The sequence below is a fragment of the Ahaetulla prasina genome, chromosome 3 (assembly GCF_028640845.1).
Source record: "Ahaetulla prasina isolate Xishuangbanna chromosome 3, ASM2864084v1, whole genome shotgun sequence".
Taxonomy (NCBI): Eukaryota; Metazoa; Chordata; class Lepidosauria; order Squamata; family Colubridae; genus Ahaetulla; species Ahaetulla prasina.
The window spans coordinates 190072387-190093120 of record NC_080541.1 but is presented as its reverse complement, the minus strand read 5'-3'; the positions used below and the strand labels follow the sequence as shown (position 1 = coordinate 190093120).

Below are 20734 nucleotides of genomic sequence, written 5' to 3'. Positions count from 1 at the left end.
TTATACAGCTGCCCATATTGCGAACTCTTACTCTGGGCAAATCATAAAACAAATAAAAACAGGAAAAAAATCCCTCCTCACAATAAAAACTCCTTGCACCCCAGGCCAACTTTCTTCTATAAATTAGTGTACTAAACTTTGCTGGGTTCCTGCCTGATTGCACTCCAACCTCTGCCATAGGAAACAATGCTCTAATATATTTATGTGGGTTAGCTTTTAATACTCACTTGACTCAGCTTCTCATTTGCCTCTTCCTTTTCACCTGTTAATATTCTCAATTCATTCTGCAAGCTTTCCTGCAGCTCCTCGGCCTTATGCAGCAACTGTTCCAACCGAAACTTCTCTGCACATAATTCTTCATTTGTTCTTTCTGTCTGGTTAAGATGCTTTTGCAAGGAAGCCCCTCTCCTTTCCATGTGATCTACTTTGTCCAAGAGAGCTTGGTTTTCTTGTTCTAACTGAATGTAATGAAAGACCAACAATTAATAAAGATAATCTTAGGTTGGAGAAACATTTGTTTTTATTCTGAGTTGAACAGAATCACTGAACTAACATATCCCTTATTTTCATACTACATGCTTTTCAGCATAAAAACAATGGATCTAGAATACGTTCTTACCTTCAAAATTAGTTGGTTTAAACTCACTTTATCCAGTGCTAGTGCTTCATTAAGGGCACTCATCTTTGTAACTGTGTCATGAAGGTTAGCAGTTTCTGCCTTTAGCCGATTGTGCACACTAGTGAGCTTTGCAAGAGACTCTTCAGCCTTACAGAATGAAACACATCAAAAACAAACATCTATTAATCACTATGACAAATTTCTATTCAGTGGCTTGAACATGTGCCAAATTCTGCTCATCCAATTATGGCCAAACAATGTAATCTCGTGAGTAGCATTGGGGATAAGGAGAGGAAAAGATGGTGTTGTAATTGCCTTCTGTGTGATAACATACTTCTATGCCTAACATACTTAGAACAGGACAAGTGTTTTTATATTTTAACCCACTTATAAGGAGGGAATGCAAGTCTTATTAACTGGAATTATATATAAAACTCTGAATTTATAACATAAATTACATTTTTATTAGCCTGACCATTCCAACCATTCCTCATTTAATGTCTTTACTGACCAATAAGTGCATTTACCACCACATTTTGTGCCTGATAACAAAAATCTTCAGTGTAAAACTAATTAAGGTCCTGCACTTTCAGGCAGCATTGCAGCCAGCAGGAGGGTTCTAATCAACTAATTAAGGTCACGGAGCTGAGCTTGTTAACTTACATTTAGCACTTTTTAAGGAAGCACTACACTGTGGAGAAAAACAGCACAAGAAGAGATAGCTTGTTTAAGCAATCTTTCAGCCCTGTGAGGGGAGACATCACTCTATGAGAGAACATGATCTGAATAAGACAACAGCTACTGGTGATCTTCACACCACGGTTCACTTACTAAGTAAGTAATGCCTCACTATCAGGTCATTAGATCAGAATGTAGTTAATAAATGAGGAAAGGGTATAGTATATAACATTTAATATGACATTTATACTTTACACATGTCCAGTTTAAGTTCAAGTATAAGATAAGGTCTCAACAAGAAAAGTACATTAATAGTACCTGCTCTAATGCTAAAGCAAGTTCATGTTTTTCTTGCTTCATCAGTTCTCCATCAAGATGAGATTTTTCCAATGATTCTCTCATAGCTATCAATTCATTTTTTATTAATGAATGCTTTTCTTCAAGAGCATTTTGATCTTCCTGACTGAAAAAAAATATATTTTAAAAAAAGGAGACTATATATGTATTTTCTATTAAAACATCTTTCATATTCTGCCTTAAAAAAACTGTCCTACGAGTACTGAAAGCTGGTTTTGCAGCCAAAATATTACTAATTCACTCAAAGTAATAAAATTTACAAAACTCAAATATGGTACATAGGAGAGAATAGAGAGAAAAGCACTTTTATCTTTTTCTTTCCTTGTCAAGTGTATCAATAAACTGAAGATGCTTATGTCCAGGATTGGAATATTGAAGCAGTACAGCTTCTGTCAATATACTGGATATATATTCTAAATAATTTTAAATATACATGCTCTAAATATACATACGAGAGTATATTATCTTGCAAGGTAGCTTACACAGACTATCATAGGTAAAGGTTTAATTGCTTTTGTTGCATACTAGCCAAAATGTGCCCAAACTGACTACATTCTACCTTAATTCTTAGGCTATGTTTCATCTGACACTAAAGTTGGTAACCTAGTCAACACTATCATTAACTTACTAAAAGATATTATGTGTCTTTATAGAAAATTAATCTTCCAACAGAATGAATGAGGAAAAAGTTACATTAAAAAAAGAACAGATACATGATGTGGGAGCAGATCATTTTTTTAGGGCAAACTACTGCTCTTTGTGGAATGTGTGAAGAAAACAAACAAAAAAACTCACATGTATTCTCTCTCACGCATTAGCCTTTCCAATTCATCCTGTTTTTCTTCTTTCTCTCCATCTGCCATATCTCCTTTCAGCTGTAGCTCTGTATTACTTTGGCGTAAATGCTGGGCCTCCTCTTCCAAAATCTCCAGCTGTTGCTGCAGTTCCATTCTAGATTTGTCCAGGGTTTCATGATCACTATGAAACAGCAGCCTCCAGTTAAGTAGTTGCTTATACTGCTGGAAATGAATAATAACTAACATGGCAACAACAAACAGATACATAAGGTAAAGGTTAATATTACTAATTAATAGCATATTAAAAAAAAAGAATTACCGTATATACTCGAATATAAGCCGATCCGAGTATAAGCCGAGGTCCCCAATTTTACCCCAAAAACTGGGGTAAACTGGGGACTCGAGTATAAGCCGAGGGTGGGAAATGAGGCACCTACCGGTTGGGGAAACCCTCCCTCCCTCAGCTGAGAAGGCTGGCGGCTCCCCTGCCCCGCCCTCTCACTGCACCGCAGGGCTTCCAGTCCGTAAAATGTGAAAAAAACAAAAAACAAAAACTCGAGTATAAGCCGTATATACTCGAGTATAAGCCGAGGGGCTTAAAACAAAAAAACTCACATGTATTCTCTCTCACGCATTAGCCTTTCCAATTCATCCTGTTTTTCTTCTTTCTCTCCATCTGCCATATCTCCTTTCAGCTGTAGCTCTGTATTACTTTGGCGTAAATGCTGGGCCTCCTCTTCCAAAATCTCCAGCTGTTGCTGCAGTTCCATTCTAGATTTGTCCAGGGTTTCATGATCACTATGAAACAGCAGCCTCCAGTTAAGTAGTTGCTTATACTGCTGGAAATGAATAATAACTAACATGGCAACAACAAACAGATACATAAGGTAAAGGTTAATATTACTAATTAATAGCATATTAAAAAAAAAGAATTACTGGCATCTCCCAGATATTTTGAGACTACTGCTCTCAAAATTCTTAATCAGGGGAGGCAAAAGAATTCCAGGAATTGCAAACACAGCACATCTGAAGGCTGATACTTTAAAGCTAGAGAAAGCTAGCCTAATGCATACCTATGATAAGTCTCCAGCACAGACTGTAAATGCTGAAGCTGGCTTGCATATGTGTCTCGTTCTCCTTCTAGTCGTTCTATCTTATCACTTAGGAAGCTGCACTGCTCTTCCTGCTGCTTTTGTTGCTTTTCCAAAGCAGTGGCAGAATCTTGACTTTCCAATAGCTGTTGCCTCAATTGCTGCAAAAGGAGAAAAAAACCCCAAGAAAATAAGGTTTAACAAAAATGCATGATGAGAGAATGGAGAGTGAACAGATATTTACAGAGATCAAGTGTTTAAATTTTTATAGGAGAAAGAAGTATTCTTATCAGTCCTCTTACCTCTACTTGATTTCTTCTCCTAGCAAGCACATCACGTAAAAGAAGAAGGGTCCCATCTGAATCACCAGTATTCAGTTCCACGATACCACAAGGGTCAGCATACTTTTCAACTTGCCTGATGCCAATTGTTGCATCATTCTCACTAATAAGTGCCTGAAATCCAAAACCAGTATCATTCTGCTAGTTTTTCATACTAAAACCATCACCTACCCAGAATCTCCTACATAGGCTCTTGTGAAAGATTCTAGTGGACAATGGATAAGTCTTTGTTGTCCTTTTAAAAAATATCAATACTATGTTCTTCAGGTTTTGAAATGCGGTGGTGGAGGGAGGTATAAGCCATCAGCTAACACAGGGAAGTACCTGTGTTTTGGGGGGCAATATTACTTCAATTTGATTTGACTTAAAACTATGGATTTTTGGTTATTAAAAACCCCTATAGTCTGAGATGACAACAAACATTATTGTAAATCAGTAAATCTTTTCTACATTTGCAATTGTGGGTCTGTAATGTAACACCTGCTGTCTTCAAAGCGCTCCATGGCATAGGGCCGGGCTATTTACGGGACCGCCTACTGCTACCGAATACCTCTCACCGACCCATGCGCTCTCACAGGGAGGGACTCCTCAGGGTGCCGTCAGTGAGACAGTGTCGTCTGGCGACACCCAGAGGAAGGGCCTTCTCTGTGGGGGCTCCCGCCCTCTGGAACGAACTCCCCCCAGGACTTCGTCAACTTCCGGACCTCCGAACCTTCCATCGCGAGCTTAAAACACACTTATTCATCTGCGCAGGACTGGATTAGTTTTTAAATTTGTGGGTTTTTTAATGGGTTTTTATCATTTATTCTAAATTTTTAATCTTGGCCAATTGAATAAGTCTTTTAATTGTATTTTAATAGTATTTATATTGTAATATTATTGTTTATTTTATCTGACTGTGAACCGCCCTGAGTCCTTCGGGAGAAGGGCGGTATAAAAATTTAAATAATAAATAAATAAAAATAATAAATAATAAAAATATTTTTGTGATTGGCCACACTAATCACAATGGCTATGTTATGAGTGGACAAAGGCCAGCCATACACTACAATATATGCTCCTCGGGATCCAAATGTCAATACCTCTAGGCAAAAGAATGTGATATTTAATTTATATTTTAAAAAGTAACAGAATCATGAAAAGCTATCCAAATTATACTACCTGGGTAATTTCTGTTAATACGTGTTGCAGAGAAAATATCTCTTCACTGATATCTTTGCTTGGTGTTTGGTCACACTCTATCTTCAAATTCTGAAAAAAATAAAGTATTAGAATTGAATCACTGTTTATAAAATCTGAATCCCCACAAACTTCTGGACTTAGAACATAATTTAATGGGAATACTGAATGACAGCATATTAATAAAACTGCAATAGACGTATCTCACTGGCCAAAATATATATGAAAGCATACCAAAAGGAGTTCTACCTGTAGGCAAATCCATCAAATATGACAGGATTCCAGAGCAGTACAGGGAAATTAGTACTTTTTAACTAGCTATTAAAATTGATATTCAGTTTACATATTGTATACATGTTTTTGAACTCCATTAGCAAATATAATTCTGGCTTTATAAATGCACAACTTGTTTTCTCATTCCTATAGTATAATTATATAAACATTAGGTATTTAATGTTTTAATATTTAATATTTAACATTATTAAATTACATATTAAATATTATTAAATATTAATATTTAATATTTAACATTAAAAATATTTAATGTTTTAATATTTAATATTTATTTAAGCATGTAAAAATGCAAGTAGAAAAAATAGGGACCACCTTTGGTGGGAAGGTAACAGTGTTCCGTGCGCCTTTGGCGTTGAGTCATGCCGGCCACATGACCACAGAGACGTCTTCGGACAGCGCTGGCTCTTCTGTTTTGAAACGGAGATGAGCACCGCCCCCTAGAGTCGGTAACGACTAGCACGTATGTGCAAGGGGAACCGTTACTTTTACCTTTAGGTATTTACCGTTGCAGCAAATAGTACATTTCTTTCCAAAACATTTTGTGCTCCAACATTTAACTTGTGAAAGCAGTTAGCACTAAAATTGCATGAAGTAAGCTGTATAACTTTGAGTTTTTAATCAAGGAACTGAATATTTTTTTTTGGCTTTGGAAAGTCTCCTAAATGCTAACAAACCAAGGAACTGAGTATCTCTTCCACTGGATTTTCTCTAACTCCTTGACAACATACCAGCATTTCCACCGTCTCTCTTAGAGCCTTCACTGTCTTCTCCTTCTCTTCATTCTGTTTATGAGACTCTTCAAGCAAAGCAGTCAACTCAAGCACTCTGAAAAGAGAACAGCAATATTTACAGACTAAGTTATTTTGGCTAACATAGTTTTACCTCATTGCTTCAAAAAGTGGCTCATTGTCCCTGAAAGCTCAAGATGAGAATGAGAATCCTGCACATACTTTTGTGCATTTAGAAATCCCAGCTTCTCAGCAGAGAAGCCATTTTTAAAATGGGGGATCTAATTATATAATTTACATTAATCTCTTGAAGGAGCAAAACACTTTACAATCTTTGTTACCATTTGCACTTGATAAGCTTTCCAAAGCCATCTTCTCAGTGTGCTAAAGCAGAACTTTTATGAGGACAGAATATTCCTACAGAAACTAAATACCAGCATCTGGAAACCAAGGTCCCTTTTCAATATATCACTAACTATGGTATAGTGGCCCAAGATTTTACTTACATGCACACTTTTAATAGAGAAAACATCTCCAATCTCAAAATTATATTACTTTAAAATATAGCCAATGTAGCAGTATATATAAAGCCATACATTTTACCTTCTTTTTCCTGAACACTATTGTTCATATATCACAATTATCAGAAAATTTACATTTTTACCAAGAGAGAATGAATCATATTGATTAGTTATTTGGGCCAATAGTAAATGCATCAAAGTATTCAAAATTTATGAATCCAACCAGCCATCCAACCAGCCATCCAAACAGCCACCCAACTAGCCACCCAAACAACCATCCATCCATCCAAACAACCAAACTACTATCCAACCATCTATGCAACCATCTGTTGTACACAACCCCCAATCTACTAACATCCAAAACTAGGTATGCACACCCCTTACCTCTTCAACACCAATCACTTCAGATCTCAAATGCAAATTGATAAATGCAAGAAGCATAGTCAACAAATTACCTGAACTTATCCTCTTATTAAACAGTGGCACATTCGATATCATTTTTGTTTGTGAAACATGGCTGAACTCATCCCTTCCTGACTCCATTATCTCAAACAAAGAATATCAAGTTCATCGATCAGATCGTGAAAACCAAGAGGTGGTGGAGTGGCTATCTTTACAAAAGTCACTGAATCTAAAAATATCCAAGTAGCACATAAACTCTCTTCCTGAAACTATTGTATGCGACCTATCACTTGACACTACTCTTGATTCTTACTATGCTACAGAGCCCCTGACTATGACATTACCCATGCAAATATGCTAACCTCAATGCTAACATGGGCTACCTCTTGCCCATATCCTCTCATCTTCCTGGGTGACCTAAATCTACCTCTCATTAACTGGACAACTAATGAATGTTCAACTGACCCAATCCATACTACACTATACAACGCTGTTACAAACCTAGGTCTTGAACAACTTGTAACTAACAATACAAGACTCAACAACTGCCTTGATCTCATCTTCTGCAACAATTCAAACTCAATTTACGGACTACAAATTAAAGAACCTTTTTCCAACAGTGACCACTGCATGATTGATTTTCGTCTCAATATACGTCCATACTTAAATCGTCATAACAACAGTACTCCCAACTACAACTTCAAAAAAGCCAATTACGACCTTATAAACAACGATCTTTCATTTCTGGACTGGCAAAATTTGTTTGCAACCTGCATATCTGCTGAAGACCACTATAGAGTCTTCCTACTTGAAATCAATAGAGTCATTAAACTATATGTACCACAAATGACTACCATGATCAAGAAAAACAAACTACCCATATCAATAAAAAAGCTTCAATCAAAAAAAAATCCCTCTGGAAAAGAAACAAAAAAGGCTATGTTACAAATTTCAAAAACCGCTACAGAAACATATGCAACCAAATAAAAACTGAATGCACAAATTACCACACCAAGCAAGAAGAGAATCTTCTGCGCACAAATTCCAATCATGCCTTTTATAATTTTGTTAACAATAAACTTAATGACTCTAGATCCATCCCACCACTAAAAGATTCTAACAACAAAGAATGCAATGACGAAACAGTTAAAGCAAACCTCTTCAACATTTTCTTTGGCTCAGTTTTTGTTAACTCCGATAACACATATCCGACTTTCCACAAACATACCAGCAACGATTATGATGATTTAACTCATATAGATTTCACAGAAGACAACGTTGGAAAAGCTCTTCACAACTTAAAACCATCGCTATCTATTGGACCCGATGGACTGTGCGCATACTTCTTAAAAAAACTTTCCATTAATATAGCAGAACCCCTAAGTATTATCTTTGAAAAAGCTTTCACTACCAGTTCTCTTCCCAAACTTTGGTCACTAGCCACAGTCATCCCTATCTTCAAAAAAGGAGACCCCAGCTTAGTCGAAAACTACAGACCGATCTCCCTTTGCTGCGTCACTTGCAAAGTCATGGAATCTATCATCAACCAATCCATTACCTCATACTTAGAAACAAACAACCTACTCTCCAACAAACAATTTGGTTTCAGAAAAAAATTATCATGTAACTTACAACTTCTGCACTGCAAAAACATATGGACTTCAAATCTTGATCAAGGCAAATCAATAGATGCAATCTACATAGACTTCTGCAAAGCTTTCGACTCAGTAGTACACGATAAACTTCTCCTAAAACTAATATCCTATGGCATCTCAGGACCCCTCCACAAATGGATATCTGCTTTTCTGTCTAACAGACAACAAGTGGTCAAAATTGGCAATGCTCTATCAAATCCTGTTCCTGTCAAGAGTGGCGTTCCTCAAGGCAGCGTTCTTGGACCAACACTCTTTATACTATACATTAATGATCTTTGTGACCATATCTCAAGTAATTGTGTTCTCTTTGCTGATGATGTCAAACTATTTAACATCACAGACAATACTTCTATCATTCAAAACGACCTTGATCATCTAACCGCTTGGTCTAAAAATTGGCAGCTCCAAATTTCAACCAGCAAATGCTCAGTCTTACATATAGGAAAAAAGAACCCAAAAACTAAGTACATACTAGATGGACATTACCTTACAGATGACCCCATCCCGTTAAAGACCTTGGAGTTTTCATGTCAAATGATCTAAGTGCCAAAGCCCACTGCAATTACATAGCAAAAAGTTCTAAGAGTTGTAAACCTAATCTTGCGTAGTTTCTTTTCCAAAAACACCACACTATTAACCAGAGCATATAAAACATTTGCTAGACCAATTCTAGAATACAGCTCGCCTGTTTGGAACCCTCACCACATCTCTGACATCAATACAATTGAACGTGTCCAGAAATATTTTACAAGAAGAGTTCTCCATTCCTCTGAAAACAATAGAATACCCTATCCCACCAGACTTGAAATCCTAGGCTTAGAAAACTTGGAACTCCGTCGCCTTTGACAAGACCTAAGCTTAACTCACAGAATCATCTATTGTAATGTCCTTCCGGTTAAAGACTACTTCAGCTTTAATTGCAATAATACTAGAGCAACTAATAGATTTAAACTTAATGTCAACCGCTTTAATCTAGATTGCAGAAAATATGACTTCTGTAACAGAATCATCAGTGCTTGGAACACTTTACCTGACTCTGTGGTCTCTTCCCATAATCCTAAAAGCTTTAACCAAAAACTTTCTACTATTGACCTCACCCCATTCCTAAGAGGACCATAAGGGGCGTGCATAAGCGCACAAACGTGCCTACCGTTCCTGTCCTATTGTTTTTCTTTTCTTCTTTCTATATATATGCTTATACCTCCTTATATTTACCCATATATGTTTATATACTATATAATCTTTTGTATGATTCCTACATATATTGTTGTGACAAAATAAATAAAATAAATAAATAAATATAGTGTATTCCTCTTACATAAGCTTAGTTTTGGCATACATCAGTATGAATACATTTTTTGGTCATTCAAATTAGGCAGATTTTCCTTGTACAACATTATCTAGCACTGAATTATTGTACACTGGGTTTCTCTTTGTTCAAATTAATGAAAACAAAATAATCCAAATTACAAAGAACAGGATAACCCTAGCAAACCCACATTCTATTAACACTATCTTTCCAGTTTTCCCTACTAATTAAATTCTATTTGGTATAATTCATTCTTACTATGATTTGTAACAAAAATGTCTTCCATGATAAATGTTATGTTATATTATGTTATAAAGTCTTGGCACTAACAGCCAGTATAATTTGAATAAAGAATTATAACCAGTGAGAACAATTAGTAGACCTTTTAAATGGAACTTACCTGTTCTGAAGATCTTCCTTTGAAAAATCTCCTTTGACATGTAATGTCACAATTGCTTTTGCTTGCTTGTATTTTTCTTTCTCTGTATCTATTTTCTCTAATTTTTTACCAAGTTGTTGCCGTTCCTGCAGCTGGCATCGTAGGACTGAATCTTCCAAATTCTTGGTCTCCCAAAACTGTGCATCAGCGCTCACATGGAAACAATTGATCAATACAGAGCCATAAAGCCTCACTTGGTCAGCTTTTAATTCAGACAAATCCCTGGAGTAAAAATAAACAATACCATGTTCTACCAATCCATTAATAATGGAACTCAAACACTAGTAAACCAAAAGTCTTCAGAGGAGAGATGGGAATAGGTAAGAATTTTCCTTCCTATACAGCAGTAAAAGAAACATATCATAATTCTTTCACTGATATATAAAAAAAGGACATTTCCACATACAATTTAATTGTATACAATTTTATCTGATAAAAGAATCCATTCCTCTTCACCTGTCGGTTGCTGTCTTCATTTCCAAAAAATGTCGACGTAATGTCACCACTTGCCGCCAAATGCCAAGGATACGATCATGTTCAGATTGCCTATAGTGTTCAAAGAGCTAGAAACAACAAGAAAATTACAGGCAACAACATAGTCTCTGTTTTATCCCACCACAATAATTTGAAATATACTTTTTCAAAGAAAAAAAAAGCTTTTTAAGGCTTATATCCTTAAACTTTATCCTTACTATTCTTTTTCTGTAATATGAATCAGCTTTCAAGATATTTATTTATTTATTTATTTATTTATTTCAATTTTTATACCGCCCTTCTCCCGGAGGATTCAGATATGGCTATTAGCTGATCAATTATTAAGAAAGGAAACCATTTGATTTCCATTTCCCAAAGATCTAGCAATCTTTGACTTCTAGAATCATATACATTTCTTTATATTCTTAGTTTGATTATTTAATATTTACAAACCTTCTTAATCTTTATCAGCAAATAGCTGTTCCAACTGAAGTATGGGGAATTTCTATTTAACTGGAATACAAGATTGTCTAGGGAAAAAAATTACTCTCTTTACATTTTCTGTAATCTTCCTACAAACACATTCTTACCTCCCGTTCCTTGTGCCAGTCACTCTCTTTGTGCTCTAATTCAGTTTTGGCTCTTGTCCAATCATCTGTCAATTTATTGATATCTTCCTGGAGTGCCTCATTCACTTCACTGGCTTTGTCCAATTGTTTCCGAAGCAAGATATTAACTCTACCCAAATTCTCACATCTGATATATAAAAGTGATAATTTAAACCAATAAACATGATTCTGAGAAGATGAGCTAGCATCAGTACAAATACTCCTTATTTAGCAACCAAAATCAGGACTGACAACTTCATCATTAAGTGAATTAGTTGCTAACTGAAACCACAATTGTGCTTATGATGTTCAGGTTTCCTTTGTTTGATGGACCTGTGAAGGTCATAAATGCAAGGAATGGATGTAAAATTACTTTTTCATTACTGTTGTAATTGCAAACAGTCACTAAACAAAGCAAGCACAAAGCAAGGTATACCTTTACAGTAATTGTACCGTTACTCAACACACTTCTACAATTAGGTTTAATTTACCTCTGCTGTTCTTCTTCCAAATGAACCAATAGATTTTCTAGATTCTGTTCCACTTTGTGATCCCGTAGATGTGGATGAGAATCCTTTGTGAGAAAGCAAAGTCTTAATTAAACATCAGATTATAAAATACTGATCAATGGATAATCAGTGGCACAGTGCTAAGGCATATTCATGTAATTACAATTAAACTAACTGCATGGCTCTGAAGTAGGGATGGTTATCAGAATCCAGAAAACAGTGCTATGCCAAATACTGATAATAGGACTGGGAGAGATATGCAGGATGTAGTAGTGCCCAAAGCATAAAAGTGTAGGAAGGTATAGGTCAAAACACATGATGTGAGGATTCCAGTGGACCTATAGAAATGTACAGAATATGGTGTCAAAGAAGAATACACAAAAGCAAGTACAATTTGAAAGATATTATTGAAACTTGGTAAAATGGAATTCATGAATGGAATGCCAGGAAAGAAGATGAAATATATTCAAAAAGAATACACCAGACAAAAGGTAACGGGAAATGGCATTATATGTGCACCCACATACTAAGACTCAGGAATCTGAGGAGAATTCAGTCAAGAACATATTTGTAAGAATACAAGAAAAGGAGTATTATTATGAGGATGTCCAGTAAACCACCAATCAGATGAGGATAATGACCTCCTGTAGTTAGTTAGTTAGTTAGTTTATTAAATTTCTATACCGCCCTTCTCCCGAAGGACTCAGGGCAGTTTACAGCCAACATAAAACAATATACATAAATAGATTAAAAAACACTATAAAAATCTAATTCAAATTTGGCTAAACATTAAAACTATTAAAAATCAATAGTAAAACCCCAATTAAAAACCATAACCCATTAAACCAGCCCCACGCGATGAAATAAAAGGGTCTTGAGCTCGCGTCGGAAGGTCTGGAGGTCGGGGAGTGATCGTAACCCCAGAAGAAGCTCGTTCCAGAGGGTAGGTGCCCCTACAGAGAAGGCTCTCCCCCTGGGGGTCACCAACCAGCATCGTTTGGCTGACAGCACCCTGAGGAGACCCTCCCTGTGGGAGCGCACAGGTCGATGGGAGGCTATCGGTGGCAGCAGGCGGTCCCGTAAATAACCCGGTCCTAAGCCATGGAGCGCTTTAAAGGTGGTTACCAACACCTTGAATTGCACCCGGAAGACCACCGGCAACCAGTGCAGCTTGTGCAGGAGAGGTGTTATATGGGAGCCATGAGTGGCTCCCTCTATCACCCGCGCAGCCGCATTCTGGACCAGTTGGAGCCTCCGTGTGCCCTTCAAGGGGAGCCCCATGTAGACAGTGTTACAGTAGTCCAGGCAGGAAGTGACGAGGGCATGAGTGACCGTGCACAAGGCATCCCGGTCTATGAAGGGGCGCAACTGGCGAATCAGGCGCATCTGATAAAAGGCTCCCCTGGCAACGGCCGTCAAATGATCTTCTAACGACAGCCGAGCATCCAAGAGAACACCCAAGTTGCGAACCCTCTCCATAGGGGCCAATGACTCAGCTCCCACAGTCAGTGATGGAACCATCTGACTGTACCGGGACGCCGGTATCCACAGCCACTCAGTCTTGGAGGGATTGAGTCGGAGCCCGTTCCTCCCCATCCAGACCCGTACGGTCTCCAGACACCGGGACATCACTTTGACGGCCTCATCTGTACCAGAATTTTTAGGGGAGAATAACAATAATAATTCACTCTCTGAATATAGGTAGTCCTTGCCTTACAACCATTTTTTTAGCAACTATTCAAAGTTACAATGGAACTGAAAAAAGTGACTCATGACCACTCATGACTCGTCTTCACACTTATAACCAAAGCAGTATTCCCATGGTTATATGACCAAAAGGGAGGTGTTTGTAACCAACCTGTATTTATGACAGTTGCAGCAACCTGGAGTCATGTGGTTGCCATTTGCAACCTTCCCAAACAGCTTCTGACAAGTAAGATCAATGGGGGATGCCGGATTCACCATGTGAATCACAACTGCAGCAATTTGCTTAACAACTGTGGCAAAAAAGGTCATAAAATAAGGTGTGACTTACTTAACTGTCTTGCTTAGCAATGGAAATTCTAGTCCCAATTATGGTTGTAAGTCAAGGATTACTTGAATCAGTTGGTAACAACTAAGATTGGAAGATCCTAAAAATGTTCTCAGTGGTCTTTTTAATTGTTTCATTCTAATAAGGTGCAAAAGTTTAACTGTTCTACTGAACAGTTCTTTCTTAACCAATAAGGAAGATGGTTGGATAATGAAACATCTGCAAGCAAATAACAAAGTTCAGAAAGCACCAAGGACTCTACAGTTCTGAGCTACAAATATTCTCTTCCGTCCTGAGCATCTTTTGTCCTGGGCTTGTGTCCATCGGATCCTACCTAGTACTTTCCTGAATTGGCTAAAATGGACTCTCCTTTGCTTTCAGTTTCTCTTTCTGTATATCTTGAACCCTAAGCTGACTTAATTTTTTCAAAATTCCCTTTGCTTTTATAACTTCAACCATTATCTAATTACCGGTAGGTAACATCATCAGTGCATGTAAGAGTTGGGAAACTTTAACTGGAAAACAATGAGCATCCTAGACCAAACTAAATCCAAAATGGTAGGGAATTCCTGGAAGGTTAACATTCTGACAAAGCCATCAATTGGCACACATAAATTAACCATATTTACACACTATTCAAAAGACCATAAAAAGCTAAAAAGGAAACAAAAAGATCAGAACATAGCCCTTCCAGCAGCCAACACCCAGATAAGCAGGGGTTATCACCAGACAAACAAGCAGAAAATAATACCACCAACACTTAAGGGGAAGCTTATATACATAAAGAAGGAGCAAACTTCACACTCACTAGCACTGATGTTACCTTCAAATAATAAAATGTCTGCAAGCAAACAATCAAGCTCAGAGAGCACCAAGTATTTCATAGGATGTACTTCATGCACCTTCCTTTCTTTTGCATGGCACACTGTTAGTAACAAATAATTACAAAAATACTAGTCATTTCCAATATTACTCACACTGTTGGATTCCAGACGCTTTTCTAATTCTTTGCACCAATTTCGATATTGCAAAACCTGACAAACAGAACATTAGTGTACATCTTTTGTGCGCTACAATACATTTCAAACAGTTTCACATTTGTTATCAATTAACACTTTTTCTGTGCTTTCTCTTATAAGTAGATGCCTACATACATATATTCGCTTATAAATTCCAGTTTTAGAACAATTTTCAAGCACAAACTGGTCATTTTTAAATGCATCTTTTACATTTATATCCTGCTTTTCTTTCAGAACTTAAAAGTAGTATTGACACTGCCAATTTTATTCTCACAACCATTGTACTCTAGGGGAGGTTAAGCTGAAAGAAAGGGTTATCCACAAGTTCCTTAGTAATTTCCATAACTGAGTGGGAATTTGAATAAGTTTCTCCTCCATTCTTGCACAGCCACAGTAACACCTCGGTAACTCTTTTATTTATTTGTGAATCTAAGAAGATAACATCACCATTTTCTTTTGGGTGTCACTGGTAACAGAATTGCTTTTTTACCTTTGCCTGTAACTTTTGAACAAGTATTGCCTGACGGTGTTGCGCTTCTTGGGAACTTTGCAGTTTCTGACGATAGGATGCGCGGTTTTCCATCATCTGCTGATGTAGTACTGTTATTTGGTCATCTGGCAACAAAATGCGCCTCTGTGTTTTCATGCTGTTTAGTGTTGTCTCTTCTTCCATCTATAAGAAAAAAAATCTATATGAGCAAGATTGATTCCTCTCCTCTGAAAGCAAAATCTGCTCTGACAGCCTGTTCTTTTCAATAGCAGAAGTGGTAACAAGCACGACTGTTTTGGCATTCCTTAAACAGATAAAATAGATAAGATAACACGGGACAGAAACTAGTCTGCTTCGTGTCCAATACACGAATGAAAAATTACAGTTTAATATACCCCACAGAAGTGGGAAAAAACGGTATTTACAAAAACTAACTTCTTTAAAATTCAGAAATTCGTCCGCAGCTCTAAGAACGAGAACAAACCTAATATTTAGCATCTACCCGTATAAATTCTTATAATCTCGGGGACCGCAAACCTTTTACTCCCAGGCTCGCTAATGCCACTGAGCGTGGATCTCATGTAAAGTCCGGAACAGCCCTCCCGCCCAGCGCTTAGGATGCAGTTGCCTTTCTGCTCCTCCTCACCTGTGAAGTAGCGAGCAGGTGAGACGGGGGGGGGAAGGGGGAGAAGAGCAGTAGGCCCGACACTGAGAATCAGCTGTGAGATATCTTTCCCGAGCTTGCTTGCAGAAGCACTAAGCCAAAAAAATTTTTTTAAAAATCCAGAAGCGACTTGTGGGAAATAGAGTTCACTTCAAGGCGGTTGTAATGAAAGCTGCCCTTGAAAAACGACATTACCCATGAGCCCTTGGGCTCCGCTTCTGTGCTTCTCCGCTGCCTCCTATTATTGGTTCGAAGGGAAGATGACGTTGGTGCGGAATAGCGGGAAGATGTGAGTGTTTGTTTTTAAAAACTGTCTCTTTCTAACTGGTCAACATAGCTCGTGTTTTAATATTGCTGGTGGATCTTCTGGAGGTAGAAAGGAAAGGATTTTTTTTCCAGTCTTCCAATTCCTTTTATTTTTCTCCTCGTTAGATTTGCTTCTCTTCCTGGGTCCCTTTTCCCCCCCTTTGACTTGGCTTGTCGTCCCCCATGTTATTCAAGTGCTTTCGAACTGTGGCGTTGAAGAAGACGCTTGACTGCAAGATGCTTGGACTGCAAGATCAAATCAGCCAATCCTAAAGGAAATCAACCCTGATTGTTCTTTGGAAGGACAGATACTAAAGCTGAAGGTCAAATACTTTGGCCACCAAATGAGAGCATAGGACTCATAGAAAAAGATTCTGATGTTGAGAAAAATTGAAGGCAGAGAAACGGGAGAGGATGAGATAGTTACATAGATAGTGTCACTGACACAATGAACATGAATTTGGGAAACTCGAATATAATGGAAGACAGATTGCAAAATCCCTCCCTAGAATTTCTTGTAAAAGAGTATCTGCAAATCATAACAACCATTGCACCTTTCATCTCAAAACCAACATGTTTTCAGATTTCACCTTTTGTAACATCTGTAAATTTACTAGCACTTCATTTCAGATAAGACACAGAAGTAGGTGATAAAGATTTGTGTCAATTTTCTTAACTGTTTTTATATGTATTTGAGGATTTTTTAATTTTTCTTTGGGAATATTCTATTGTCCGCTAAGTAATATCGCTATATGGTAGCAACCAGGGGTGAAATGCTCCCCGTTCGGACTGGATTGCCTGATCCAGTAGTAATGGTGGCGGGTGGTTCGGAGAACTGGTAGCAAAAATCCCTGCCCCCCCTTCCCCCTCCCATGCCCAGCTGAGCGGCGCAATCATCAGAGGTTTTTTTACTTTTAAAAGCATTTTTTTTCAGCCAAAAAAAATGCTTTTAGAAGTAAAAAAAAAAAAGCTTCTGATGATCGCGTGGCTCAGCTGGGATTATCAGAACCCTTTCAAAGCATTTTTTTCTACAAGCTCTTCAGCCAAAGAGGTAGAAAAAATGCTTTTAAAAGTAACAAAAAAAAAAGTTGGCCACACCCACCCAGTCACATTACCCCCACCCCCACCAAGCCACGTCCACAGAACTGGTAGTAAAAAAATTTACATTTCACCCCTGGTAGCAACTATACACCATACAAATAAGTTCCAAATTCAAAACTCCAAATATGAGATGCTGCATATAATTCATAGTATTCCATGGATTATTTTAATTATAGTTCTAAATTAGTGGAATACAGACTGCTCTCCATTTCAATATCTTTAGGTATCCACTCCTTTCTGTCTTTTTTAAATGGCTCTCACTTGAGACTCACATTGTAAACTGGCTTCCTTTAATAAATAAAATCCATTTTCTTGTACATTATTTCTGCTGTCCTGGAATTTCTTCAGTTTCATTTAAATGGGGATGTACTTGTAACAATAGGGTAGAAAATAGTACTGATTTCTAAAGGAAAATTACATGGAACTGAGGATGAAAAAAATCAGAAATTCTTGGTAACCTTTTTGTGAATGCCAAAGAAGCCCATGGTATCCATGTCACTAAGAGGGCCTTTTTTCCTTAGGTTTTGTAAACCTCACACAGGCATTTGGTATCCAAACCCTTCAAGGGCCTCTGCTCAACAGCATATTGCAGAAAATCTGGTGGCAACTTTCAGATTCCTTGGTCACAAAATGCTACCCCTCACAAGCTAAATGACTTCTACAAAGGCTGCCTCAGATTGACCCTGCTCTTTTTTATGCTAAATTTTCTGCAAAGATCCTTTAATTTTTTCTCACTAGAAGAGGAAGTGTTTGATGTTGTACACATTATTCTTCTTGAAGAAAATTGTCTTTGTTCAAGATAACTTGTCCCAGGGGTAAATAAGTGTTTTGGGGACAGTGGAGAGATTTGAATTTTGGGAGTATGTCAGAGGTATCCTTAAACAGCTATTGGGGAAAATATTTTCTTATCTGCTGCTTTTATAGTCATGACCAAGATTAAAAAACACCCATACAGAGGAAAAACTACTGAGGTGGTTCCCTGCAATCCTCCAAAATGCTCTTTTCCATCCCAACATAATCACACTTCTTTTTTTTTTTTTTTGCAGTGGACACATTTCCAAATGTATTGGGCAGCAACCATCTTCCATTTTTATTTCCTAAAAATGTTTGCCAAGGATTCACAATACCATTTTATTTTAGGGCAGGGCAGTTTCCTATATTAAAACTACCATAGATAAATGGAGTAGGAAAGCTAGCAAACACATTTTTGCAGAACTATAGATACATTGAGGCTGGATGTGACAAGGAATGGCTGGGAGGGGAGGGGCCAGGCGAGGCACCCTTGACATGAGAGACATTGAATTGGCCACACCTACCAAGCCACACCCACAGAACTGGTAGTAAAAAATTTGAAACCCACCACTATTTAGCATATATTTGAATGTAAGTAGTAAGCAATCTTTTCCCAAACAATGGAAGGCAGAACTGGCCTTCCTGCACTGGGGAAAATGTTGCTGCTGGAAACAGCTGATATTGTAATATTTTAACATTGTAAACCACCCAGATTTACCCTATGGTAAGAGAGGCAGACAAATAAATAAATGAATAAATAAAATCCATTTTCTTGTACATTATTTCTGCTGTCCTGGAATTTCTTCAGTTTCATTTAAATGGGGATGTACTTGTAACAATAGGGTAGAAAATAGTACTGATTTCTAAAGGAAAATTACATGGAACTGAGGATGAAAAAAATCAGAAATTCTTGGTAACCTTTTTGTGAATGCCAAAGAAGCCCATGGTATCCATGTCACTAAGAGGGCCTTTTTTCCTTAGGTTTTGTAAACCTCACACAGGCATTTGGTATCCAAACCCTTCAAGGGCCTCTGCTCAACAGCATATTGCAGAACATCTGGTGGCAACTTTCAGATTCCTTGGTCACAAAATGCTACCTCACAAGCTAAATGACTTCTACAAAGGCTGCCTCAGATTGACCCTGCTCTTTTTATGCTAAATTTTCTGCAAAGATCCTTTAATTTTTCTCACTAGAAGAGGAAGTGTTTGATGTTGTACATTATTTCTGCTGTCCTGGAATTTCTTCAGTTTCATTTAAATGGGGATGTACTTGTAACAATAGGGTAGAAAATAGTACTGATTTCTAAAGGAAAATTACATGGAACTGAGGATGAAAAAAATCAGAAATTCTTGGTAACCTTTTTGTGAATGCCAAAGAAGCCCATGGTATCCATGTCACTAAGAGGGCCTTTTTTCCTTAGGTTTTGTAAACCTCACACAGGCATTTGGTATCCAAACCCTTCAAGGGCCTCTGCTCAACAGCATATTGCAGAACATCTGGTGGCAACTTTCAGATTCCTTGGTCACAAAATGCTACCCCTCACAAGCTAAATGACGTTCTACAAAGGCTGCCTCAGATTGACCCTGCTCTTTTTTATGCTAAATTTTCTGCAAAGATCCTTTAATTTTTTCTCACTAGAAGAGGAAGTGTTTGATGTTGTACACATTATTCTTCTTGAAGAAAATTGTCTTTGTTCAAGATAACTTGTCCCAGGGGTAAATAAGTGTTTTGGGGACAGTGGAGAGATTTGAATTTTGGGAGTATGTCAGAGGTATCCTTAAACAGCTATTGGGGAAAATATTTTCTTATCTGCTGCTTTTATAGTCATGACCAAGATTAAAAAACACCCATACAGAAGAAAAACTACTGAGATGGTTCCCTGCAATCCTCCAAAATGCTCTTTTCCATCCCAACATAATCACACTTCTTTTTTTTTTTTTTTGCAGTGGACACATTTCCAAATGTATTGGGCAGCAACCATCTTCCATTTTTATTTCCTAAAAATGTTTGCCAAGGATTCACAATACCATTTTATTTTAGGGCAGGGCAGTTTCCTATATTAAAACTACCATAGATAAATGGAGTAGGAAAGCTAGCAAACACATTTTTGCAGAACTATAGATACATTGAGGCTGGATGTGACAAGGAATGGCTGGGAGGGGAGGGGCCAGGCGAGGCACCCTTGACATGAGAGACATTGAATTGGCCACGCCTACCCAGTCACATGACCATCAACCTATGCCCACTGTCACATGACCATCAAGCCACGTCCACAAAATAAACCACACCCACAGAACTGGTAGTAAAAAAGTTTAGAACCCACCCCTG

At 37.6% G+C, this 20734-nt stretch overlaps 1 protein-coding gene across 2 annotated transcripts in view; it reads right to left on the bottom strand.

Moving 5' to 3' along the window:
• The window catches only part of CEP250 (centrosomal protein 250), a 41366-nt gene extending 25119 nt beyond the window's left edge, over nt 1-16247 (bottom strand). Inside the window, exons 1-15 of one of the 2 annotated variants that reach the window (XM_058177451.1) lie at nt 16189-16247; nt 15543-15725; nt 15011-15067; nt 11984-12066; nt 11475-11640; nt 10867-10973; nt 10372-10632; nt 6085-6181; nt 5045-5134; nt 3845-3997; nt 3525-3703; nt 3067-3249; nt 1616-1760; nt 620-766; nt 228-458 (exon numbers count right to left, since the gene is read on the bottom strand). In XM_058177451.1, the coding sequence (XP_058033434.1) occupies nt 228-458; nt 620-766; nt 1616-1760; nt 3067-3249; nt 3525-3703; nt 3845-3997; nt 5045-5134; nt 6085-6181; nt 10372-10632; nt 10867-10973; nt 11475-11640; nt 11984-12066; nt 15011-15067; nt 15543-15725 (2082 nt within the window). In that variant the 5' untranslated portion in view covers nt 16189-16247. Of the gene's footprint in view, nt 1-227; nt 459-619; nt 767-1615; nt 1761-2449; nt 2940-3066; nt 3250-3524; nt 3704-3844; nt 3998-5044; nt 5135-6084; nt 6182-10371; nt 10633-10866; nt 10974-11474; nt 11641-11983; nt 12067-15010; nt 15068-15542; nt 15726-16188 lie in introns of those variants that run through there. The other variant, XM_058177449.1, reaches the window with a different exon arrangement.
• Between the last annotated feature and the right edge of the window lie 4487 nt (nt 16248-20734).